This window comes from Camelus dromedarius, chromosome 21 (genome assembly GCF_036321535.1).
Source record: "Camelus dromedarius isolate mCamDro1 chromosome 21, mCamDro1.pat, whole genome shotgun sequence".
NCBI classification, from domain to species: domain Eukaryota; kingdom Metazoa; phylum Chordata; class Mammalia; order Artiodactyla; family Camelidae; genus Camelus; species Camelus dromedarius.
The window spans coordinates 19,099,187-19,127,182 of record NC_087456.1 but is presented as its reverse complement, the minus strand read 5'-3'; the positions used below and the strand labels follow the sequence as shown (position 1 = coordinate 19,127,182).

The following is a 27,996-nucleotide window of genomic DNA, read 5'->3' as shown; positions in this document are numbered from 1 at the left end:
CACTAAAAAAAAAAAAAATCTCCAAGAAAGACTAGGGATTTCCAGACAAACTCTGTGTCACTTTATTGGGTGAAAATAATATAACCCAATATGAAAAACACAGGCTTTGGAGTCACAGAGACTTGGTTTAGATTCTGGCTTTGCCACTTCCTTGGTTGTATATGAAAATGATTTCATTTCAGAGTTCCCTCAAGAGGCAGCAAGGAGAAACAGTCCAGAGCGCAGTCTGTGGAGCCAGGTTGTCTGGGTTCAGATCTTCTTTCTGATGCTCACAGCTCTGTGATGACTGTCATCCAGCTCCTTAACTTTCCTGTGCCACAGCTTCCCCAGCTGTGAGTCAGGATGCAGGAGTGCCCACCTCGTGGGGTTGCTGTGAGATTCAAACCCTAGAACACATACCTTAGAACCCATAGTAAACACTCAGGAAATGTTTGCTTGCTTATTATTACAATAAAATATTAATATGAAAGCTATACCCTAAATGTTTCTTTTTTAGAGATTCTTTCCCATAAGCTTCTTAATATACAAATCATAAGAGGCAAGGTAAAGGAGATGCCTCTGCTCTAAGCCCCGCTACCGTCTGAGTCAACTCTGAACACTGCCCACCAGGGCTTCATCAATATTGCAACTGACTCTGTGATATTGAATCTGATGTGTTCAGGTCTTGGGCATCTTGAATGGGAGTTCTGGTTGTGCTGTTGGCTGGGAAGGCCTTATTTACAGCTAAGAAAAATCAGAAAAGAGGATGATATTCATCAATAAATTGGGATCTTCTACAACCTTAAATCAGATGTCAGGGAAATCTCCATCTCTAAAAACCACCAGCTGAAACTAGATTCTTCTATCAACCATGCGTCTGCAGCTTTTGCGTGCTGGGGATAATTACTTGGTAGTTGCTCCTCTGACAAGGTGTCCTCATGCCAGAATGACCAGGGCAGGACAACCAATTTTTACCCTCACCAAGATACATTAGGCAGTGTCCTGGGGCACTTAGAAAAACCAGCACATATGCAAAACCAAAATGCTATGTTAAGCAAACTAACACAGTTGTTTAAACTGGCCCACAATTTAAATTGGGTGTAGACAGTATCATTTCCCACCAGACATAAGCTGTCTCTGTTGCACAAAGGCTGACATAAGCTTACTGCCATGTCTCTCACACCAGCCAGGCACCTGCCAGTGTGGTCCCTGGTCAAGATGAGGAATAGACCAAAAGTGTGACTTGCTGTACTGCTTCTTACAACTCGTTCTGATTACTTCCTGTGTCTTCTTCACAACACTAAAAGTTCCATAAAATCAGGAGCCATGTCTTTCCTACAATGGTGTTTCCAGCATTGCTGAGTCCATACCAAGCACTATATAAACATGGATGGATGGATGGACAGACAGACTGAATTGGCCCCAAATCAATGGCACTGAAGAAGACAGTCTGGCTGCCTATCTTCCTGACAGGGTCAGCCGGATGCTTCCCAATAGGAGAGTCTGGGAACATTAGTCCACGTGGAAGTGATTTATACTGAAGGATTCCTCCTGCCCAAAGATTCTGCAAGGCTATCCCCTGGGGCATATTTTGATACATTTAGGTTTCTAAATATCTTCCAAAACAAGCCTGGCAGATTATATTAACAGATTCTTCATCATTTGTAGGGAAGGTGATTATTTTTATTTTTAGTGGGGCTAAAATAAGATTCTGTTTATTGTTTTTTAAAGGGTTTGACACAGTCTACCAGAGAATTCCCAGATTCACTAGTATATTTGCTTCTTTGACTCCACGCTCACATGCTCACTCATCCTACTGGGTTCCCTGAGGAAAAGCATGTGATCAGAGCTGATGCTAAACACCTCCTGCTCCTGTGTAAATTTCATGTGGGCTAGGGCTTTTGTTTATTTCATTTCTCACCAAGAATGGTGCCTGGTACACAGCAGGTACTCAATAAATGCTTATAGAATGAATAAACAGAATTTTGGGGTTTGTTTTCAAGTTTTGCTCGCTTCTTACGAGATGATAATACATAAAATATTTTGTGGCATGGGGTTTTACAGGCTATTATGTCCATAAAACTAAGACGATTGCTATGTTCATTATTAGTGTGTGTCTAGCATTTGTTGTAGAAAGCCTTAGGGGGACGGATGCTTTTGCAGTTGCCCGTTGAAATAAATATCCTCACTGGGTTCTCCATGAGTTAAAGGTTGTAGACTTCTGTTTCATAAGGTTAATTCCAAAAGTCATTTGATTAGATGATTCTTTTTTCCATCTCTGACCTTTAGACCAGAAACCAGTTCCTGCCAGTCCAGCAGGGGAGGGCTCTCTTTCTTTCCTCCAGAGGGGGCTCAAAGCCCACATTTCCTTGGCTTATCCCTGGGGTAGTTCTGATGAGACAGATACCTTTAGATACTGCTCACATTTATTGTTAACTAACTGATGAATCTTCGATTTTTTTAATAGATATTTTTCACAATCATGTTTTCAAGGTAATTAAATCAATAATGTTCTTGTAGTTGAACAGTATGTTCCTATTAGGCTGTCAACAAATGACAATTCAACAATTCATTTTTAATCCTGTTCTGCATTTCCCCAGAATAGACACACAAGTTAAGACAAACAATTTTACCTAACTTTTTTTCTCTTACTGGATGCGTAAAACTTCTTAAATAAAACAAATGTGACTATCTAAGTCTGAGTTAATACAGCAAATTCTCTATTTCAGGGCACAGACATCCATTTCCTTGGAAATAATTTTCCATTTTCTGAACTTCAATAGCTCTCTCTCACTGTATTTTAAAAATAACTTCCCATGACATTTTTACATCCATGCCTTACCTCCTCACAAAGCTGTAAGCTCCTGGCGGGTACAACCAGTATCTTATTCAAATATTTAGCCTCCACGTTGCAAAGGTGTCATGAACATTTGTGAATGAAAGAATCAATGCATAGAATGCTGTGGTTCTCACTAACTCTGCTCCCAGACACTGGGCATGGTTTCCTTATCCAACATGCCATTCTTGAAAGATTCAAAAGCCAACAGAACACAGGATTCCTAAGGGCTCTCCCAGCTCTAAAATGCTTCTGTAACCACTATGACGCTTTGACTTACTATTGAAAGCATCTAAAATGTTACTCCACCCTTCTTTGGTGTTTTAGAGGGCTTATGAGCATCTTTTCCCACTATCATGAATTTGGGGCGTGTACCTTAGTAAAGTAACTGGTTAACAGAATGCTGGCAGGCAGACTGTTAACTAACTGTAAAAAGACTTTGAATTACCCAAAAGATGCTATAAAATCCTGTGCTTTTACTATAGATACTGTCCCAGTGACTTTTTCTGACTTTTCAAGAGAAATCACGTTGTCTGGACTTAGTCCCCTGTTCTTTCTCCTGAACAGCTCTTCCTTTCTAAGCAATGATTTTTAGAAATTGATACATAGATACAATGAGTTAACCAGCAGTCGAAGACTACCCACCCACTCAGCCTCAGACCTCAGGTGGATCCATTCCTACATCCTCTCCCTTGTACTTGACTCACGATCTATTGTTTCCAATCAGCTGTGAAAATGTGACAAAATTTTGCATCTTATCTGATACCAGTTGTAAATTCACCATCATTATAACCTCCTATTTAAAGTGACCTTTTACTAATCATTGCCAATTTTGAGAATCTGAAAACTATTTTGTTTTCATTTTCAATAGGAAGATAATTTCATGACCCCCATACACTTTCATGCTTCTGTATATAAAGAGGTTCAAGTCAATTCTTGCCTAAAATGCCCCCGCCCTGCCATTTCCCCACACATCCTTCTAGACTCAGATCTACTGCGTGGGACTCCTTCCCCATGACCCAAAGAATTATCCTTTCCTTCGATATGTTCTGATATTATTTTGCTAATAGAGTGACTTTGTGGCTTATCACAGTGTTACTTTAGAAGTAATCTGTATCTTTTGCACACCTCTCCTTGATATACTTTTGTATCCCCTAAACTTACAAAGTGCATATAATATATGAGGCATTCAATCAATGTTCATGTACCAAATATGTGCTTCCTGCTCTGAATCTGACCTGCAAAGCCTATATTTTAAAACTAGATAAACATAGATTAAACTGTTGATTTGATTTTTATTAAGCTCCTGGTAGAGTTTTAAACAAAATACAACAGAGATTAAAATTTGTACAGATTTAGTCACTGTTGCCAATGGCTAAATGCTGGCAATTCTGTTTCCTGTCCCTGTTTACATGTTCATATTCAACTCTCTTCCCATCCCAAGTGCCACACTGCAAAACCTTTGCCTACACTTAGTGATCAGAATACTAAGAGAGAAAGCCCCCTGACGGTGGGATGGGGGAGGAGACTGGAGCCATGGAGAGCAGCCAGAGATCTTTAAAGAGCCATCAGCCCAGCTCCCCCTCCCCACTCCAACTTGCCAGCTTTTAGTCCCCAGTATCCAGGGACAGTCTGGCAACTGGAACTTTGTGTTCAGCTGACGAGAATGTGCAAATGACAGTTTTGGCTGTCAAGGAGCTTATTACCTAAGCGAGGAGCTTACATATTTATGAGCTGACATCTCGGATTTGTGGCTTTGCAGTATTCCTCAATTTCCCTTTAGAGCAGCCAATAGGCCCAGGACGGCAGTGTGGGCTCATTACCCCACATCTCCACCCCCACACCAAGATACAGCAGGTGGCTCATTTGTGGAGACATCGAGGGTCAGAGGAAAGTGAAAAATGAGCCGACACAACTCCGGAGCTGGACCTGAGAGGTGAATAATAGATCCACGGTGCACTCACTCGAACGGCAAAGGCAGTTGCAGTGGGGCTTTTCCAGATACATACACACACATATATATACACACACATATACATACACATACACACATACACACACACACACACAGTATGAATATAGGCATCCCTACAGAGATGTCCATTAACAAAACCCACTCATGATCTCATGTCACCTCTGGGCCATCTTATGGCTCTGCATCTGACCTGGCCATTGGGAACGGCTATCCCTGTTAAACATGCTTTTTTTTTTTTTTTTCTCCCTGCAAAGAACAAAACAGATTGAAAACCCAGGGCTGTTTGACCCTGGGCCACAGTTCAAGCCTTGCTATGGAAAACCATAACCTCCAGTGAGAGGGCTGGTGAAATGCAGCGAAGACCCAAGTGTGAGGCTGGAATCCGAACCCAGGTTTGTCTGACTCCAAAATCCTCACTCTTTCCTTGCCTGAGCTGCCTCTATGAGATGAAGCTGAGGATGCAGGTGAAGTGAATCTTCTGTGCCCGGACCCCTTTTCTTCCTCTCCCCCCACCTCTGCTTTGAAAACCCCCTTTCCCACTTCTGTCCTCTCCAGCGGGGACCTGCAATCACCTACTCATGTCCCGAGAAAGGGAAGCCACAACAGGGCTCCCTCCCAGGGGCACAGAATTTCACAATCTTATCTATCATCATGAAACGAGAAGGTTTGTGGCTCACAGTCTCAAACATCAGAGCCTCTGGCCCACATAAAGCTTGTCCTGTTTCTACGACAAAGAATGGGTCCGTACCCCCAAGGACAGTACCAAAAAGAATGCTGGTTTGTTTCACTAAAACTTATGAATCCTAGTATCTGAGAAACCAACTTAAGATACTGGTACTAAAGGTACCTTGTGCCTCATACAAACTTAAAATGAAAGGCAGCCTCAACTCATCAAAGCCTTTCACATGCATTCTTTCATTTTTCCTTTGCCCAAGACCTACGATGGAGGTGGAAAGACCCTTCTCTCATGCTTCTTTCATTCACGCATCCATTCTGCAAATGTTTATGGAGCAGGGCTCTGGTCTTGACACCAAATGGAGAGCTTCAGACAGAGCTGTCCCTCTCCAGGGGATTACAGCACAGCAAGGGAGGCCAGCAAGCTCGCAGTGGTGTGTACAAGGTGAAGCCTCAAAAGGGATAATGCAGGTGTCACAGTACTGTAGAGGAGGGGGGAGCCCTGACTCAGCACAGGGGAGTGGCTGGATCTCACAGAAGAGAAGAAAGAAATTAGCCAAGAGCAGGAGGGAGAGAGGCCAGCTGTGCTGAGGGACCAGCGTGAATCAAGGTATGGTGAGTAATGGAGGAACCTGTGTAGGGATATGGAAGTACTTCAGCAGGGCTGGAACACAGGGGAGGGGTGATGATAACTTTCTCACGATCATTCGGTAATTACTAACAGAGCTGGACTAAAACACCCAGTTCTCCTCTACTTCTCTTTCCTTCTATCACACTGTCTTCCCCAGGATCCCCATCAGTTAGGACTTGGGTCCTTGTTGAAAGTATCTGACAAATAGGCCCACTGCTAACAGGAGAACCCAAGGACCACACCCTCCCAAGGACACGACCAGGCACAGTGCTAAGCACCACTCTCACAAAACCTGAAGAGGGGAGTTTTGCAAGCATTTTACTGATGCAAAAATTAGAAGCTTAGGGAAACTAAGCATTGACTGCTCTATAGCCAAATGTGCAGAATAACTGTTGGGTTCTGCTGAATTTAGATGTAATCTAACAGCAGGTCCTCCATGGACTCCTAGAGGAAGGGAGCCAGAGAAAGTGTCCTGGAGAGAAGGCAAGTCCTTCCTCTTAGCAGGAAAGCTTGCAGACACATTTTTTACCAGGCAGCTTTCTTCTTCAAATTTATCACAGACATGTTTCTCCCCTGCAGTCTCTCCAAGGGAACAGATGAGCCGATGAGGTTAAGAAGGAGCACGTTGTGTCAACAGGCCGTGGCTCTGCCGATAACACACCAGCAACGGAGGCACTCCCTGCAGCACAGGTGAAATGGCGGTGGGGGGGGGGCGTGGCGCTCATGGCGAGAATTGCGACAGGTGCAAAGCAAAAGCCTATCAGTGCAGACAAAGGGCAAAAACTGGAACTGGGGCAATCTGTCTGATGAGAAAAGTGAGGAGGACCTAATGGAAGCTCTTTTCCTCAGTGACAGATATGAGGACCCTACTTGGTTTTAGAACCTTCTTTAAGCTCCGACATATAGAGCAGAACCGGTCACTGGGGAACTGGAGACTCGGCACACGCTGTCACAAAGGGGACTGTGGAGCAGGGTGAGAGAGCTGGCCTGCATCCCCAGCAAAGCTATTCAGAAGAACATCAGGCCAAAATGAAGGCTCCATTCCATCTGCAAGGTATTGATCAGTTTGAGACTATCTTAACCGTCTGGCATTATCAATTTAGACCTCATGGGCACTTAACAGAACTTTGCTTGAAACTCCTCAGAGACAACCCACCTCCTTCCCGTTCTCTTTTTTCTCTCACCTTGAAGCCAGTATTTTTTTTTTTTAATTGCTCAGCAGTTCTACTGATGCCAATCAGCCGCCTCTCTCAAAGGCTGTTTGCAGGTGTCAGCACTACTGCCCCCTTGCTCGTTCACCACTAAAAAGCATTCTCCACCCTCCGTGAAAACCCTGCCCTTGGCAGCCAAGCTTTTTGTCTTAACAGGACACACGTGAGATTCCTGGGGGCTTCGGAGCTGTTCACCAAGGGACCCTTCGGAGGCACAGAGAGCCAGGGCTGGACAGAGGAGGGCGGCAGGAGGGGGATGGAGACAAGGAAAAAGAGCTTCTGATTCGGTGTGCGCAGAAACTCAAAAGATCGTTTCTTATTGGCTTTTCTTTTTTGTTTCTGGAGAAATCTCCCCTCTTTGGTCACAATCTAAAAGCAGTATGAAAAAATCTCTATCTCTGGGAACCCAGGAAGGCTTCGATTGGTGTCGGATGGGATGGGAACCAAAACCAAGGATGGGAACAGGAATTTGGGTAAGAGAATTATTTCATTTCTGGTCTGACTTTGTTTTTCAATGATTTTTCTTTTGCCTGCATGTTTTGCTTTTGGCTTTTCACTCCCCTCCAAACCTCCTCCAGATTTGTGAGTCTGACAGAAACCATATAAACAAGAAACCAAAACAAAACAGCACAAGATCGAAAGCATTTCCCCTTGTGATACAACCACTTCATGCGCAGAGAGGCACCCACGTGACGCTGCCAACATGTGTTTTCTGTCTCAGATTTCCCTTGATAACAAAGGACATATTTTAAAAGGCGTGGTCCTAGGTACACTTGGCCGGCAGGAATCTGAGAAGACTTTGGGGATTTCGTTTGGTTTTAGGCTGGTCCCCTTAGGTGCTCAGTGCTGCAGCCCTTGAAGATGTTAAATGCCAATCAATAAAGTTAGGAACACTTTGGGTCAGGTTTGCAAGATATGATCTCATTCAATCGCTCACAGAACTGATTTAATATTCAGGAATCAACTGAGCTCATTCAATTCCAAGTTTGGCAGCCCTGTGTGTTGCTTTACAGTACTCCCTCTGTCCAGAGCTGGGCGGGGCCTGCTACAGGGAATCTTTATAAGGGTCTTTCATGATGTTTCAAGACTCAGAGGGAAGTATTGGGGCTGGGAGATGCGCAGGGGGATGGGCAGATGGGAGGGGCAACAGCGCTGCCTGGGATATGGATGTGATAAGACAGAGAGGCACAGATCACCCTGAAAAGCTCATTACAGTGTCCTTGTTAGAAATCCCACTTCCAAATCTAAGCAAGTTTCAAGAAGCCAGACATATCTGTAATAACACCACAGTATAGACTCTGAAAGAAAAAGTTGTAACTGATCATTAAAAATATGAGCAATCTGTTTTGATGTTCTTACCTAAGTGATCTATGATTCTAAAAGTTTCCTTTAAAATGCTTTCTTTCTTTTTAACCAAGAAAGTTTAAGTTACTCTTTCTATATAAAATTAACCTTATGTCAAATGTCGAAGAAAAGGTGAATCATATTCTTTAATTTCAATTTGTCATCTTTCAGATGGCTGTTCCTTTCTCCTGTGAAATAAACTGCTTTTGGTCTTCAAGTTACTTGTTGTACCCCCTTCCCCCACAAATACTGGAAATTAAGTGCTTAAATCAAGCCCTAGCATAGAAAGATGGAAAACCCTCCGACTGGCATAGACTGGCAATGACTGGCTTTCAAATCACCAGTGTCGTATGACCCTGGGGTGACTAGATTTTATGTTCTAGAATGGGAGGTGTCCTGTCTCACGAAAAGCTGAAATGGAAGGTAAATACAGTCAACATTTCACATTAGGGGAAAAGAAATCCACCTCATATTTATGTAGCCAGAAAGAACCTGTGCTGAAAGCTATGGACTAACTTCACTTTTATGATCTTTTGAAGATAGCATGTTTCAATTCCATCTTTAATTCTAAAAGGAGCCAATGTCAAAAATTTTAATACCTCTGAATAAGTCCGATTATAACATTGATTGTCAGTTCAAAACCCTGGTTCCTTTACTTCCTGTTTTAGGCTCATCCTCGGGGGGATGTTTGTAGATGCTCTGTCAGTAGAGTTTGCGTGTCTTATCTGAGAGAGCTGATATATTCTGCAAGCCAACTGAACAAGACGAAAGATCACATAATCAGGACCCTCCTAACTTCTCTGGAATACTTTATACGTTTTATTTTTACTTTTCTCAAAAGGAAATTCACTGAAAAAGTTAAAGCAAAAAAAAAAAAAAAGCAACCAAGACAAATCATCTAACTACAGGAACATATATAACTGTTACTTACACCGCTGTCCAATCCATCATCATTGATAAATCATGGCTAAATAATCGAGTGCAGAATCCATGTCTTCCCATCTGTTAATAAATAGCTTCTCTCAAATGTCTCTTGCAGATCTGGGGCCATCTCAGGAGGAAGTAAGAGAGTGCGAAGGTGAAGGAGAAAAGGCTGGGAGATTCTAAAATCCATGGAGGTCTGGGAATTCTCAGAGCAGACCCTGGTGAAACATTCCTGTGATTCCAGCCTTTGGCTCAACCAGGATCTTAGCCTCCCTGAGCTTCCGGCCACCTTCCTGGTCCAGCTCAGCCCCTGCTCCAACATTGCATTTCCCTCCAAGAACACTGCATTGATGGAAGAGGAACTCACGGGATCCTGCCAGTCCGCGCAAGCAAGCACGCTTCTCAGGGGAAGCCGCACCAGTTTCTGTCTCTTGTCTGCTATCTCACAGAGAGGGAGGCAGGGAAGAGCAGAGGCGGGCAGGGAGGGAGGGGGGAGTGAGAGAGAGGGAGACAGAGCGAGAGAGGGAGAGAGCAAGAGAGGGAGAGAGAGAGAGAGAAAAGAGAGAGAGGAAAGTGAGGAGCTTTACAAAAAGAGAGCAGCAGAGAAACACTTGCTGGAACTCCCATTAACCCACAGTAGCTTAGGAATTTTCTGAGCACAGCAGCTGCAAAGCAGACTATCAAAATCAAGTGTTTAAAATCTTTAATTACACATCCATGGACACATTTGGTGCAGACAAAGCCAAGAGAACCAAGGTTCTGGATATGTGTGTGACTCTGCAAGTAAACACTTGTAGACAAACAGATGCAGGCATCCATCCCCACGAGAATAATATCCACATGCATATATTTCAGTGAAAATGTCTAGTCTCACAGTTTACATGTCTTAAAACTATTCAAATGCTCTCAGCAATGAAAGTGCAAATCAGACAAACAGCGCCCTTTGCCTCTAATAACATCCCTGATCAGGCCTTCCCCAGCTTTGGTGGGAGGGGTTTTCCTGTTGCCTTTTTCCTGCCTCAGGAAAGAAGTCCCTGAAGGGAAGAGGGTAGCAGGCAAGGCAGGAGCTTTCAGCATGACTGTCAACTTTGTATGCCACGCTCCTCCTCGTGTAACTGAGCAGGACCCTGCGGGGCCTTCCAGGGTCAGAGCCCTCCCCCCAGATCCTCTGCTGTAGCTCCTCTCTGAACCCAGATAATAGTATCTCATGTATGTTTCCTGAGATTTTCAGATGCTTAAAAACCACCACCAAAGGGAAGAAATTAACTACTTGACGATCGAGAGCACGTGGCACCCAGACCTTCTGGCACCTGAGGGTTGATAGTGTTGACTGTCCTGTTACCTCAACATCAACCAGTCAGAGAACTGTGCACGAGCTGATCACCTACCCTGCAACCCTCCTTCCTTACCTGGCCTTTAAATATGCTTTACTGAAACCCTGTGGGGAGTTCGGGGTTTTCTTGGGCATGAGCCACCCCGTCCTCCTTGCTTGGCCCTGCAATAAAATTTTCTCTGCTCTGAAACTTCAATGTTTCAGTTTGGCTTCATGATGCAGCAGGTACACGAACTTGCCTTCAGTGACACTTGGTTTGGGCTGCTGCTGCCAGGATGCTCTGCAGACAGAGCCCAGGCACAGACCATGCCTCAGGGAGGGAGTGGCATGGAGCAGGGACGTGAGACACAAGTGGGACTCTGCGGATGGCACAGGAACAGGTGAGGAAGAAGAAGAGAAAGCAAGAGAGGAGCTGAGGCAGGCAAGTGGACATGAGAAAGGCACTGACCAGGCCTGCTGGAAGGGGCAGCCTGAAAGGAGACAGCACAAGACCATCTCCGACCAGTTCCTGAATGTTCTCTACGACCCTCCCCTCCCTACACAAGAAATGCTTCCACTGTGTTTCTCCAAGTATCCTAATCATCTGCATTAGAAATATCTGGTGACAGCATTAAACTGCAGCTCCTGGGACTGGACCCCGAAGATTCTGATCATGGGTGGGGACCAGAATCTGCATCTTAATGAGCCTCCTGGATGACTCTGATGCAGGCTGGACTTTCTGAGGACTCATTTCTTCATCAGTGTCGAGTGAAAAATGGAATGCAATAAGAGACCCTAATGGGACACCTGTGGGAACGCCAACACTGTTGGAGGGTGGGGTCCATGAAACTGCAAATGAGTGGCCAGTGTGGCGAGAAAAGAGGGGAACCAGGAGGGAGCAGTGTCAGAGGAACAAAATGAGAGGCAGTGATGTGCCACTTTCCAAACGTGCTGTGCTTGTCACAGCTCTGACACTACACATGCTGTTGCCTAGAATTCTCTACATCCCCGGACAAACCATCCCTTAAAACCCAGTCCAAAGTCTCATCCTCTTAGAAGCCTTTCTTTCTCTCCCAGATGTAGCGAATGGTCCCAATCACATTTTGTTTGTATTTCTTATTGCAAGTACCTTTAAACATCGCAGTTATTTATCAGCCTCTTTCTAGCTAGTGGATGGGGTGAGTTGTTTTCTGTTAACCAATGATCTCTCAATCATTGTTCTACATCCCCAAATTCTGAATACAAAGTAGGCACCCAATGAATGTGCACTAGTTAAATGGCTAACTGTATCATAAGAGTATTTCTTAACCTGGATAACTGTGACCTAGACGTTTGCTCTGTTGGTCTTTAAAATGATACCTGCCTACATTTCATATATTATTTTGTACGCATGACACACTTAACAATAAAGAACAATTTTAATAAGTCACAACAGCTGGGATTTGATCTAGAAAGTTAGAACTTAGTGGAGAATGAAGACCAAAAAAATTGCAAAGAGCTACCCTAAAAAGGAGATTAACAGGACAAAAAGCAAAGCACCACCAGAGTGAAGCAAACCCAAGATTGTGAAGGTGGTTTTTTGATAAACAGATGTGTTTGAGGCTCAGAAAGGAATCACATTTGCAATCAGCAGTGGCAAAGAGACATCCTTACGGAGCTGGGCTACATGAAGTGGGAGCAGAGCTTGCACTAACTCTTGGAGAGAAGGATCATTTAAATCAGCAGAGAACAAAGTCTCCCATCTACTTGACTAAAAACGTTTGGGGGAATTATAAAAGCTAGGAATTACACTAATAATTAAATGAATGGATGGGTGGGTGGATGGATGGATGGATGGATGGGGTGCTACAGGAAAAGGGCCCACAGCTCTGGGGTCCATCACTACCTAAGGGACATTTTAAATACTGTTCAATCATTTTTAAAGTGTTTCATTTGGTATCAAGACCCCACGTACATCTGAGAAATCATAGCTCAGAAAAGTTAAATGGCTTGCTCTTGGTCCACAGCTAGTAACTTCCAGAACGAGATCTAGAATCCCAATCCTTCCATGCATAATCTTCTGTGTTTTGTACTGAACCAAATTAAGCCCCAACAGGTGAACATGATATGATCATTAAACCTGGTGAAACAGAGATGGAAATGAAAAATACGCCCAGGATTCCAACTTGAAACACAAGGGAAGAGCTATCTTGAGGACTGGTCTATTTGTCAAAACATTTGTTCAGCAAGCATTATACTCAATACTGTGGAGCTGGGACTCTAACCAGAAGTTGAGGTGGCCTGGCAGACAGCTGGGAAAGCTGCCCCCGCCACCCGCCTCTCCACTCTCATGTTCATCAGAACTCTAGTGACCATGTGCACTGGACATGGAGATGTGCTTTCTAGATCTTTCTTCTAGGGAGAACTTGTTGCCCCAGCTATGGGTCGTCAGTCTCCAGCTGTCAGCTTTCTTAGGATTTGCCTCAGTCGCAGAAAGCCACTTTCTCCAAGAGCGTGACCTTCCTAGGGTGACCCACATTCAACGGCTGATGGGAGGTTCAAGAGGCTCAACTCACGTGCCAGAGCTTCCCTGTGGGGTTAACCAAGGCTTTACTGGGCCTGTCTGGCAGTTTGACATTTCCTTTATGTAATCCTGTACCTGCCTCATTTCTACAGATTTAAGCGATAACAAACACCCTGCATGGCCCAGCCCATCTCAGTGTTGGCTTCTACAGAACCCAACCTGCAAGGCCATGGGCGAGGCAGTGATGTCCTTATGCTCTTGTTTGAACTTTACTACAAGCAGCAACCCGCCCCCCACCCCACTGAACTCTGGTGATGTCAGGCTTTAAGGCAACTGATTCTCCCCCCCTCCCCCACCAAGATGTTGGCAACCTATTTCATGTCCAGGTCTCAGTTCCCTCATCTAGAGGAAATCAGAGGTGGTGGAGCTTTGGGGCCTCTGGGTGTTCCAAAAAGTCAGAGGCATCCCCCTCAACCAGAGCAGCTCTGCTTTTATCTGTTTTATACATTGAGGATTTCATTTGAAATTGGGGCTTTAGAGTTAAATTTTTTTTTTTTTTTTGATAAAACACTGGTTCAGATGATCCCATAGATACCTCCCATCTGGAACATTCTATGATGCTCCGACTGTCCTCAGAGGCTACAAAAAGAGTAGAATAACAATGTGGTACCTAAGGCCATCCACTGATTGGGAAAAAACAAATCAACTCCCACCTAAGGCAAGATATAGATTAAGAGACAGATGCCTTTAAGACCAAATTCTGGTTTACTAGACAGACAGGGAATTATATAAATGATGACAAAATGAAGAGTTTCCTGGAGGATTTGGACAATTTATAAGTTTAAGAAGGATTTAAATGGCAAAGGAAAGGAAAGAGCTTTCAGTTAAGTGAACAGATTCCCTGGCTGTGGTTTGCAGTCATCCCCTTTCCAGCCCCAAACAGAGTACATAGTGTGTGTCACTAAAGCCCTCTTGCGGGACATAAGAGATCAGGTCCCACTGTCTCTGCAGTAGGCCCAAGAGAGTGGTTTCCTTATTTCCTCGGATAAGAAAATACTCTTCCAATTAAAAAAATTAAAAAGAAAAGAAATCCAAGCTGCTAAAACTCTGGTGACACATTTTATATAAAAATGTATGTATTCACATGGAAGGAAGAAGGTTTAATGGTTACCACATGGTTATAAATAATGAAAAAAAAAATAACTCTGAAAGAATCATACCTAAATTACCTGTGAATTTTCCGGTGGGAAATACCAAACATATCAAAACCCTTAATCATTCAAAGACACTCAGATGAAAATGAAGCATGTGTATTCTGGAAATGCAACATAGAGACGGTTAAAAAGTAATCTGTGCTCCTTGACGTGCTGTGCCCCCAAATCTACACATTTTATGAATGTTTATATTTGGTAATTATTTTCAAGGTCCATGTTGCTCAGAAAGAAGGTTTGATTTAGGAATGAAGGGAACTTATAATATGTAATGAGAGTTGCACATAGTGCCTGGTATATAATCCTTTCCATCTTTAAAACTTCAATGGATCCTGAGTCTGCTAACCAGGAAACTCTCACTCTTACTATCTGGCGTGGTCAGGCACGTGGGAGCCTACTATAGCTTCTTTTTGCAACAATACTATGTTTTATTGCTTAATTTCTCAAGGTTAAATCACTATACAGTTCGTCTTTCAGCAGGAGGCTAAGGTGTGTTCATTTCTATTTAAACTTGACCACTTTCTTGGCAGCCTCCTGAAGGATCCGTGCTCCCGTTTCCGAGCCTCATCATGAGATGGGGCCAGCCTAGACCACAGGCACAGTTTTGACTGAGGAGAGGAGGGAGGGGAAGAACAGAGAGAGGAGGGGAGAGGAAAGTGCACAGAAAGGCAGGTGAGGGGTTTCAAGAAGCCCTTGTATCATATCCTAGTGCCCAGAGGAGGGGAGAGGGCAACGGTGGGCATTGGCTCCCATACAAATCTGGGACCACGGCCTCCTCTCTCCCCACAGCGGAAGCACTGACTTCCTGGCCTTGTCCTCACCAGCCCTGCTCAAACAGCAGGCAGAGGGGACAGGACAGCCCTGGAAGCTTGGGAATTGGTATTTTATTAAGTAGCCCCTAGAGGTATAAGAAAATGACCAAGGTGGGAGCAGGTACCTTTCCAGTGGCTGCACCCAGCCCCTCCATTGCGAGAGGAGCACAGGCAGTCTTCTCCAGAATGCCTTTGGGAAGGCCTCTGCTAATGCCTGGCGTGGGTCCAGGTGGAGCCAGGAATTCCAGCACAGCTGGGTCGGCCTGGGAAGACTAGGTGAGCCTTACAGAAGGAGAGACTGCTATCCAAACCTTCACAAGGCAAGACAGCCACCCTGGGGCAAAGCCAAGAGTAAAACTCTCAAGTTCTAGCTCCAGATCCACCAGTTTATCCGGGGATTGAAACGTGCTGCCCCCCCTCCCCGCCCAGCCTTCTTTCATGGACGCTGATCACTCCACGTAAGTCCGGCTCTGATGCCTTGATCTTTGGTCGAGTGGACTTAAGAGAGAATTTTTATCCCTCTCAAAAGAACTGAGGAATTCTCTCCATAGAATGGATTTGAGAACAGAGATCTTTGGTTGAAAATAGTCAGAACATCAAACATTTTTTAAATAAAAGTTCAAATACCTCTAATACTTAGTTAGATCTGTGTGGGGAAAAGGAAGTGCTTTCAAGAGTGTAAATGCCAGATTTGGGAAAAGCCAATATCTTAAAAACTCACTCGACATGTGCTATATACAGGGTGGTCAGCACTACCCAAAAAGAGCATGAAAATCTTGGCACTTTATAAATATTAGAAATTTAATTCATATCATATACAGCCAAACAGACTAGACATGAAAGCTCTGCCTTAATTAGGTATGTGCACGAGGAAAAATGACACATGAAAATTGAGATGTAATTTTTAAAAGAAAAATTAGGAATATGTACGTGTAGTTTAAAAAAGAGCTCACCATAAAGTTCTTTTCCAATTAATACAGTTTCCAATTAACACAACTAATAAGTTTTCAGGGAGACCACCCCCCTGCCATAACCAGGAAGGATCTGGCACCTGCTAACATCCTGTGTTTTGTAGCCCTCCTGCCATTTTACTTTTCTTTCCTTATCCAGAGGCATTTTCTTCATACTCAGATAATGTCTATAATCATAACTACTATTTTCATTCATGCACTCATTCATTCAATCAAACAAATACGTACAAAGCACCTGGAACAAGACCAGCCTAGTTTTGACTTACTGAGCCTGCAGTCCAACATAAAACTAGTCATGGTTTTCCAGAATAACTGTTGTTGCTTCTTTTTCAACATGACATTCCCTTATTCCACCTTGTTCTTGAACAGATGTAAGAAAGTATATATGTTTCACCTAGTTTTTCACTGAATTTAAAATCTCCCGTTAGAAGAAATCACGCTGTAACGAACTTTCATATCGAGTAGTTATAAAACAATAGACAAAATGATGTTCTCATCAGAAAAGTAAAATGTAGTTATCTGTCCTGGGTCTGGAGTTTGTCTCATCTGAAGTGCATGCTACCTTGGTTGGATCCTCCAATGGCCAAACCCTCAGAGAATTATATAGATGTACAGCTGGCATCCTGTCAATGTGCAGCAGGGCAGTAGTTACCAAAATATCAGGAAAGCACAATGTATGCATGATGAAGCAATTGCTGGTTCTAAAGACAGAAGTGTAGCAGCGCCAATTTTAGCAAAAGGCTCGACAATCCTCTGTCTGTATCTTGGTAAAGAAACAGGATTATTCTGGACTACTATATGCCTCTAAATATGTAGCTAATCTTAGAAAAAAACTTAGAAAAAAAAAGGCAATTGTTTATATGTCAGGTCACAAAGTCTAATTTTGATGTGAATTCTAACTGCTGGCCCAGTACAGCAATTATCCTCCCCTTAAAATGTGCTCTGTAGACAAAAATCAATCTCCACGATACCTTTGTGCTAAAGCAGGAGTATCATCTGTTTTTAGATGCAAGAGAAAGAAGAAATTTACACCACTTGCTTTTATAAAATCATAAATCAACAGGCGACAAAGAACTCTAGCATCAAACTAATCTAAGTTCAAATCTCTCAGCACAGCTAAAAACAAAATCACCACGACAAATGTTGCACAGTAAGTACTTGCCACATGCCAGACCCATTCTAAGGACTTTACATGTATCTGTTTATTTCATCCTCATCACAACTCTGTGTAGTATATAATGTTATTATCCATTTTCCACAGATGTGGAAATGGAAACACAAATAAGTTAAAAGCTTTTATCCAGGTCACATAGCTAAGTGGCAAAGCCAAGATTTGGACCTACTCAATGTGGTTTTAGAGTCCCTTCCATCAAACACTACACTAGACTGCCTTGTATAAATTATCGAAGTTCTCTAAGCTACTGTTTTATCTATGAAATGGGGATAATGGTCCAGACCCCAAGCATTGCCAGAATGTCCAAGATAAAGAATTCAATAGTGCTTGGCAGGCGTATCAACATGTGCTTAGTCTCTGTTTTAATTATTAGGCAGTGCCCAATCTCTCCCCAATACTTTGCCTCCGTTGGGCTAAGTAGTTCTTTCTTCCTCTAGGAATATCTGTAAGTGACTTGGCATTGCCTGCCTTGCTTTTTGGGCTCTGGGGACATGACATCACTAAGTCCTGGGCTGGATATAAAGATTCCTCTTTGGTTGTCATGGATTGACATGGCATTTTAGCTCCAGAAAGAAAGGAGACAGAGTTGTTGAAGGAAATGAATTTCACCTTTATCCTGGCTCTTGTCTAAGATACAAATCAATTAATTCACATGTTCTTATTCAGCATCTTGCCATCCTGAGGTCCCTTTCCAACTCTACAGAATTCCTCCCCTAATTCAGTGTGACTTTTCAAGTTGGCTAGGAGCCCTGGTGATGTTTGAGGGCTACAGAAGCTACCTTGTCTTGGATGTTCTTCTGAGAGTTTGGAAGCAACTCTAAGTCAGTTTTTGACAAGTTATTGGCAAAAGCAGAAGAAGTGCCTGCCAATTTGCTTCAGGCACTGAGCATGTTAACAGGTATTATACCAGGTGTTATTAATATGTTATTTACAATAAACCCAGTATTCAACCTACTGTTTGGGTTATATAGTATTACAGGTTTTGTACTTTACAAAGTAATGTATTTTTTCCAACTCAGAAAGTTTAAAATGTGTGTTGAAGAACTCACTCCTCAAATGTGAGATATATTTATTGTAAGTGAGTCTTATTTAGGAGCTGGATATGGGCTAAATGATCAACACTCTTTCTTCATATCAAATAATCACTTCACAAAGCTGAAGACTGGAACTCAGCCAGCCAAGCTCATGGGTATGAGGTCAGCACCCTGGCAAAATGTCCTATTTTCTCACTTCTCCAAGGAAAGCCAGTAACTTCATCCTAAGGAATTTTGGAACTGGAAGGCATGCTTCTGAATGCTCTGCTCTGGGGCTTAGAGAATGGATGTCTAAAACACACAGTCCCCCAAACTGCCATGCTCTTAGCAAGAGTGGGGACCGTCTGTCTGCAGTCTACTTAATAGCATGCAGCCACCCAGTGGGAAACAGTGTGCACTGAAAAATAAAGAACTGAGGAGAAAGTGATGCTCCTATCATGGCCAAGCCTCAGCAGAATCTTGAGAGTGAATTTCCTCAAAGAAAAGGACCTCTTCACACATTCCACACTGTTTATCTTGTATCCATTATCGCCTCTGCACTTTCCCAGGCATCAGACCTACCAGCCTGAATACCATAAGCAAAACCCCAACAAAACAAGGCTTCTGCCTAGTTTTCCATCCCTGCAGGTTCAGGACATCAACTGGTTAATCTGAATGCCATGTGTACTAATAAGCTAGTTCCAAGAAACATGGGCTTTCTGAAGCAATGCTCTGATCTTTGCCTCCTGGGACCCTTCGTTTACTTGTGAGTAAATTATAGATATAGAAAATCTGTGAGTGGAAATTTTGGGGGTTACAAAAAATTATACCAGTAAGTTACCTATTCATCTATGAGTCAGCCACGTTCCCCCAGTACTTTAGCCAGGTTAGCCTGCCCAGGAAAAATAAAATCAGAAAACAATCTCTATATTTGTTCCCATGGAATATGACAGGAAGAAGTCAGTATGAAGTGGGGACTCTGACTTTACTTCTAAATTCATTCTGTAGCTTTGGCTACATCACTTAGTCTATCTAGGCTGATTTATTCAGCCCCTCCATACTCTGATGATGTTGGATGAATCCAGATTATTATTTAGCTCTCTCTTACCTTTTTAATATGGGTCACTGCCGAGGACACTGACTGATGATTGTCTGGAGTTAGGAACTTCCACACACCTTTCTCTTTGAGCACAGGGAACATGAGCCACTGCTTGCATTGATAAAAGATACTTGATATAGATAAAAATGGGTACAAAAATGCAATCCAAATTCTTTTTGCAGCAGTCACACAAGTTTGGCAACCTGCTGCCTCCTAAATGGGGCTGTGCCTGCTTCTCTGAAAGCACGCCTGCTAATCCTCTTCCCTCCTCTCCCTCTCGTTGGCAACAACAGAACTTTGACCTCTCTACCACAGCATTTACTGCCTTACTATCCCGTGGAGGGAAAGACAAATGTAAGCCAGTAAGGGAAACCTAGGTAGGCAAGCAGGGGCGGGTAGTGCGGGAGACCAGCCCCGCTCCTGCCTCTTCCTCCCGGTGCTCTTGGATTGACCCCGTGGACTGACAGAGCCACGAAGTGATGGGCAAGACTGGCCTTCCTCACAGGCAGCTGGTTAGGGCAGCTATTCAATTATTGATAATTCCAGGCTAAAGAAAGTCAAATATTAATGACTACATCATTGCCAGGAAGAAAACTTGACAATCCACACGAATTTAAACTACCTTTTCAGGAAGAAAGCCCAGGATACATCACTGAGCACCTTCAGATACAGCTTCAAAGAAATCACCCTCTGCCTACACACAGGCTCTGTGAGACACAGCCAACGGCTACGCTTTCTCCCACCCTCGCTTTCGCTGGTGGTTGCTACGGATAAATAGTTTTCAGCTGTGGTTCACAAACTCTGTTTTCAGCATACTCCTCCTGAACCCAGTGGCTTCTCAAGTGAAGATTTTTGCTGGTAGAGTGAATGGTAATACTCCACTAGCTACTAATTAAGCACATGGAGCCAACAGTGATAACCTTCACATCCATGCTGACTCATCACTTTGGTTGCCCCTGAGGTCTCTGATTCAATTTCCAGCTTCTCCGATCACACAAAAGCCATCGGGCTGAAAATATTAGAATTTAAAGTATGGCAGCCCAAATTCTCCTCCCTCCTACCTCCCTCGGTTCCCAGGAAGACTTCAACATGGGAAAGAGATACACAGGGAAATGGAAGGAGATGGCAATTTGATGCATAATAAATGATATTTCAATGTTGAGAAATTCCCTGGATATTACATGTGCATTATTTTTGTATTTTATATTTTGTATGATTTTTTTAGATGGATGAATATTAACATGATAGAATAAGTATGTTTTCAAATTAGCTTCATCTAAGCATTGCTTTTATATAATTGGAAATTTCACATAAAGCACTGGCATTACTATAATTATCTCCATTCCTCTCAGTGTCAGCGGTTTACTTTAAAATACAGTCCTTCAGCATACATAGTGTGATATATACATGAGTTAGTATTAATTTACACTATAGGGAAAGTTAGTTAACATTTAAAGTGCCTTAATCAGGAATACACACTTCAGGGATGATTGGTTAGCACTTCATATGTTGAATTTTCATTATTATTGAATTTCAAAATATTGTCTAATTCCTATTGAAATTTCTTATTCAACCCGTGGGTTATTTATAAGCAGTGCTTCATTTCCAAACATACGAGGATTTTCTATTTTCTTTGTCATTGATTCCTAGCTTAGTCTCTCTTTGCTCAAGAAAACATACTCTGAATAAATTCAGGTCTTTGAAATTCATGAAGACTTGCTTTATAAGCCAGCATATGGTCAAATTTGGTAACCTGGAAAAAAAAATGTACTGGGTCACTGAGTACAATGGTCTATATACATCAATCAGGTAAAATTCGTTAATAGTAATTGTTCAGATCTTCCACATCCTTACTGATTTTTTTCGTCTGTCTGTTCTATCAGTTCTTGAGAGAAGGATGTTAAAGGCTCCCACTATGATGATGGATTGGTTTACTTATCCTTTTAATTCTGTCATGTTTGCTTTTTACATTTGGAGCTATGTTGTTAGATATATATAAATTTAGAATTGCAACTTTCTCATGGATTGATCCTTTTATTATTATAAAATGTTCCTATTTATCTTTAATGATGATTTCCCCATTAAAGTCTACTTTATCTGGTATTAATAGAACTACATCAGCTTATTTTGGTTGGTTTTTACAAGGTACCTCTTTTCTCATTCTTTTATTTTCAATTTCTCTGTGTCCTTATATTTAAGGAGTTTCCTTAAACAGTATCTAGTTAGGTATTTTTGTTTTCTTTTTAATGTAGTAGGACATTAATGATCTTTAGTTGGAGTATTTAGTCAATTTCCATTTAATCCAATTACTGATATGTTTATGTTTATAGCTAACATCTTAGAATTGTTTTCTATTGGTTCACTTGCTTTCATGTTCCCTTTTTTCTCCTTTCTTACTTTCTTTTAGATTAATCAAGTATTTTTCATTCTATTTCCCCTTCTATGTATTATTTTACTAGTTACTCTAGAAATTATGAGTGTCCTTGACTTATTATAGCACAGTAAAATTATAACTTTCGTATTGTAGTTGATTTACAATGTTGTGTTAGTTTCTGGTGTATAGCATAGTGATTCAGTTATATATGTGTATACACATATATATACACACACACATATATATACTCTTTTTCGTATTCTTTATCATTATAGATTATTCTAAGATATTGAATATAGTTCCCCGTGCTAAACAGTAAGAGTTTGTTGTTTAAAATTATAACTTTCAGTACCTCCAGATGTTGCTATGATCTTGTAACACCTGAACTCCACCTAGCCCTCTTCCACTTTTTGTATTTTTTGGTCATACAGTTAATTCTACATATATTTTAGATTTCACAATACTTAATTTTTGTTGTTTTGTATGATCAATATTCATTTATATTTGTCCATATGTTTTTCTCAACATTTTATTCTGAAATATTTTTTCAAAAATAAAATTGGAAGACTTGTATAGTGAATACCCATACAACCCTCATTCAGATGCTCTAACATTTTCCTATATTTGCTTTATCACGTATCTATTCATCTCTCTATCCAGTCATCAGTCTGTTTTATATTTGTAATATATTTCAACACAAGCACATATTTTTCCTTTTTGTCACTCTCTATTGCTTCCTGCATTTCCGGTATCATTTCCTTTCTACCTGTATAAATACTTCCAGTATTTCTTTTAATGTTACTGTACTGATGATTAACCCTTTCAATTTTTGTTTGTCTTAAAATGTCTTTATTTCACTTCAGCTTTTGATGAAAATGTGTGCTGGATTTGTGAAATTTTAGGTTGGTGATTACAGTCTTTCAACCCCTTAATATGACAATCCCATTATCTCCTGGCATCCACTGGTTCTTCCAAGAAGTGAGCTCCTGGCATGATTGCTGCTCCTTTGAAAATAATAAATTTTTTTTCTAGCTGCTTTCACAATTTTTCTCTTTGGTTTTGTTCTCAGCAGTTTTACTATATTGTGTCTAGTTGTGGTTTTCTCTACATGTATCCTAGTGGGGTATGCAGGGCTTCTTGAATCCATGTTTTGATGTCTTTGATCATTTTCAGAAAATACTGTTCCTGCTTTATTCCTTCTTCTCTTCTGGGACTCCGATCACATGTTGTTATATAGAGTAACATATGTTACATATGTCTCTTATGCTCTTTTCTGTATTTTCATCCTTTTTGCCCTCTCTGTATCATGCATCTAGTTGAATATTTTCTACTCATCTGTTTTCCATCTTCACTAGTTCTTTCTTGTAATGCATCTAACTTGCAGTTAAATACAACCATTGAGTTCTTAATATCCATTATTTCATTTTTTAAGTTTCAGAACTTCCAGTTTGTTTTGTACAAATTCCAGTTTTCTTATGAAATTCTTCACCATGTCACCTTTTTTCTTAAACACACCAATCACAGTTATCTTAAAGTCTATGTATGATAACACTAAAAAGTGAGTCATTCATGGATGAGATCTTTTTCCATTGACTCCTTTTTCCTCTTGGACCTATTTCCTGATATGCTTGGTAATTTTTTATTTTAAAAATTTATGAAAAATTTAGAGACTCTTGAAAATATTCTCTCCCTTTAGTGACTTTATTCTCTGATAGGCAGAATGGGGGTGATCACGATAACCCAATCAAAGACTTACTGAGTTTTTGTTTGATTTGGTCTACTTTGAGTTTACCTCAACTCATGGGGTGTAGCTCTCTAAGGATCCCAAAGGGATATCTGCTAGTGCCTCTTCTCTTTCGTAGGTTTTGAATACCAATATTTTTACTGTGATGCTGAAAACTGTAACTCTTATTTTCAGTGTTTTTTTTTTTTAACTTAGCTCCTTAGTCTCTGGTTTTGAATAGTAATATTTGCCAAATGCTTCAAATGGGAATATACTGAAGTATCTAGCTTACTTTTCTGTGACTTCCTTCTTCCCAGGATCTTGACCTCTCAAGTGCTGCCTACCTTGGCAACTCTGAACTCAAATTTCCATAATATTGCCAAAAGGTCTGCTGCATTCTCAACAGATGACCTGAGAGAGAAAAGTGTCTTCTCAACTCTCTATACTTTCCTTCTCTCTCAGATCTTAGCTATTCAAGTCCTATTGTCTTGGTAGCTCTCTGATACAACTTCTGCTCAGTAGGGGCCTTCCACAATCTAGCATCAGCTGAGACCAGAATCTATTCTGACTGGTCAGTGCCTATGACAGTCCATGTTATTATTTGAGAGACTCTAATTGGAAGGTAACAGTCCAGAGGCAGTTACTATGATTGATTTGGCTATCTTTAGTAAACAGCAGAGGCATTAATAATTAGAATAATCCAAGTCAGAAATGGCTTTTCTTTGGTGAAGATGGTTGTGTTCAAAATATGTGGACTGGCTAGAAATATTATGTAGGTACTCTTGCTCTTGAGCAAACAGTACGTAAGAATCCAGCAAGCTGAATTAGCCTACAGATTAGAACTCTGATTGGTCCAGTGTTCAACTCCTTACAGGAGGATTTTTTTTGTCTAACTTTAGATGATTATCTGAATTATGCCATCAGCACATAACCACATCTGCCTCCAGTGTATCTTTCAGGCAAGGAGCTGTAGGAGTGTGTGCCTAAAAGGACAGAGATGAGGCTCTTCATCAAGTTTACAAAACGGATTGCACAACTTTTTTTTTTTTTTTTTGCCAGCTTGCCAACACATGTTTGTAACTATGGCAGAATTTAGTTTAAGATTCATTTTCTTTATAACACCACCTGGAAACATTTTGTGGAAGGAAATCTACAGCCCCACTTACATTGAACTATGAGAGGCTAACATATCTACCAAAAATAACTACAGATAACCAATTGGCCTAAGTCAGTTTGGAAAATATCCTTTGCTTCCCAAGTCAGTGCAAAACTTTAATGGCCATGATGGCTTTATTATTTGCTCTGGCTTTCCACCTTTGTTTTTCTTTAAAAACATCATGTGAAGTATGATCATCTTGGCTTTCCCGTGGCTCATTTAACCACGCTCTCTTAATAGCCCGTGTTGCACACAAGAGGAATTGAGGTTACTGAAAGGTCTTTCTAAGTTGACAGGTGAACTGTATTTAAGAGAACTGAATTCCTCCCTCTCCCCACCAGAAGAAAGCATACAAAGCTCGTAATACCATCTTAAGCAAAGGAATCATTAGAGAACCTGAATCCTGCTTCAGTGAAACCCATCAGAACCCTAGAGAGGCCACTAGAGTGGCATTTCTGACAATTGTGAAGGGTTTAAACTGCTTCCTGGAAAAGAGCTGACAGTGTTTAGCCCTTGTCTTCAGGGGGCTGGGTGGGAACAGCCCGAAGACGCAGAGAGTGAAACAGCATTGCTGTTTCATTGCCCTCTGGTGAAAGCAGACACCAGGAAAGTCCTAGGCACAGAATATCAGGGAGTCTTCAAACTCTTAAAACTTGGCAGAAACCTAGAGATTTTCTGGTCTATTATCTCCATTTTATAATCAGGGAAATAGGTCAAGAGAAATTTGGTAACTTAGCCAAAATTACTCAGGAGGTAAGCCCTGACCCAGAATTCAGTTCACTGGGTTTTAATCCACTGTCCTGCTTAGGGCTCCCTGTCTTCTGTCCTCCTTAAGGAGATCCTAGAGGCCAGGGGCTCCCGCTTAGGCTACACTAATATCCCACAGGCTTGCTCTTATGACCTGGCCCAGGTTAAGTCACCATACGCTGAAACCAGCACAGAACTTGTAGGATACCTGTGTCTACCTAGCTGTCTTGGATATGAGCAGAATGCCCTAGACAAAGAAAATAGAAGTTTTATATCAGAGGAACAGGAAAGAACCAGTCAGTAATGTAGGCTACTTCTAATTCTGAAATACCAATATAGAGTTATTTTCTTTTCAGAAGATAAATATGAAAAAGACTGATGTCAGCAAGACAAAGTGACTTATATGTTCGCTTTGACCTACATTTTTCTAGGACCTTACATCTCTGGCTGAAATTCATTTCATCCTTCAAATAATTTTGGCAGAGAATAAAAATGCTGTCTCAGAAGAAAGAATAAACAAAATTAAATCTGTTCCATGATTTCTCGTGGGACAAATGCCAATCTAAGCAACAAAATGAAAGAGGAAAAATTCTTCATCACTGAAGAGGTGGATATGTGTTTGAATTTTCTGTAAAAAATGAAGGATTATAAGAATCCGATTTACTTGCCAATATTACAGATATTTTGAAATACCATTCACTTGCTCTTTCTTTATTTCTCCAGCTACAACTGGAGTTAACAATGTAGTTCACAAACAGGGAAATCACAAGCACTTGGGATTCTTGATGGAAAGGTTCACATACAGCAATAAATCACTCAAGTATTTTTCACCAGGCATACCATTTCCCGAGGATTCAATACTGAGCAAGAAAACAAATCCAAAAGTAGAATTAATGGAAAATGGGCATTGCTTTTGATAAAACACTAATATGAAACTGCCTACTTTTTATTAGTAAGTAGCCTACTGACAGGCTAGAAATACAAATATGGACTATAATAAAAATGTTTTCTACAGAAGCCCAGATGGCATGTGGTCTAAAAAGAAGTCCCATGGATAGTTTGTGAATAATCTAATATGGGAATGGCAGCTTGAGTTTCATCTTTCCTCTCCGCTGGATCTATTGCAGACATCACAAATCAATCACAGACAGCACTGTGCCCTGCCAAATTCAATACTCAATGTAGAGGCCAACATTTGAATATAGTGGCCAAGTAAGCCAAAAATGATTTACTATAAAGGTGGTCAAACAATTCTACATACATCAATACAGTTGTTCTAAGTACAGGTTTTATACACAGTTCAATCATTGATTAGAAAGCTGTTCTTGGGCATGTTACTTAACCTCCCTGACCCTCTGTCTCTTCCTTCTGTAAAACTGGGATATTAATAGTATCTACCTGAAAATATTTCTGTAAAAATTAAGATAACAGGCATAAAATTCTTAGCAAAGTCCCAGGCACACTGTAAGCATTCAATAAATGTTAGCTATTACTAATAGAATGATATAAGTAGCATTAGCAGTGTCTGAAGAAACAAAGTGCTGGCCTACATTAAACTAAGTGACACCATATTATATTATGACACCCTTTGAGCAGCATGGTTTGCTTCTTCATTCTGGTAACCCTGGCTATTACATACTTAACTTCCTAAAGAGGAATCAGAAATGGAAAATAAATAAGTTTTCTTGCTTTAAAAAATTGCAAACTTAGCAAACACTAAAAGTAAATTTTTCAAGAGGGATGCAATGCTATATTTAAAAATGCACTGAATCTGACTGTCTTGGAAAAGGACAGACTGAGATAACACTTGCAGGTCATCCCGAAGTCACTTCAGTCCATCAAGGGGCTTGACACCTCTTAGATTTCTACCCCAAGACTTGATCACAGATTGTATAACTTTAAAATAAAATAAGCCATCAGATTTACTTCCATGAGATATAAATATCTTTCCTATATTTGCATTATGAATCCAATCCATGTTTATTCATAATTGACATGCAACTGCAATTTAACAAATGATGCTGCCTTCTCTTAACTGCCGTGATGGATGGATGGATGGGTAGAAAAGGATGCATTAGTCTTCAGGCTGTGTTTCAAGAAGTTTGTTCAACAGACTCTCAGACAGAGAACACACTTATAATTACCAGGGGGAAAGACGATGGGGAGGGATAAATTGGGAGTTTGAGATTAGCAGATACTAACTACTATATATAAAATAGATAAACAATAAGATCCTACTGTATAGCACAGGGAACTATATTCAGTGTCTTGTAATAGCCTATAATGAAAAAGAATATGAAGAGGAATATATATATATATATATATA

The 27,996-nt window shown here is 41.2% G+C and overlaps 1 protein-coding gene across 2 annotated transcripts in view; it reads right to left on the bottom strand.

Moving 5' to 3' along the window:
- KIF26B (kinesin family member 26B) overlaps positions 1-27,996 on the bottom strand; it is a 427,084-nt gene that overhangs the window by 140,346 nt on the left and 258,742 nt on the right. Inside the window, exon 1 of one of the 2 annotated variants that reach the window (XM_064477251.1) lies at positions 9,583-9,994. The exons of the other annotated variant lie outside the window; for it this stretch is intronic. Coding sequence (XP_064333321.1) covers positions 9,583-9,653 — 71 coding nt within the window. The 5' untranslated portion in view covers positions 9,654-9,994. Of the gene's footprint in view, positions 1-9,582; positions 9,995-27,996 lie in introns of those variants that run through there. 2 annotated transcript variants of the gene reach the window in all.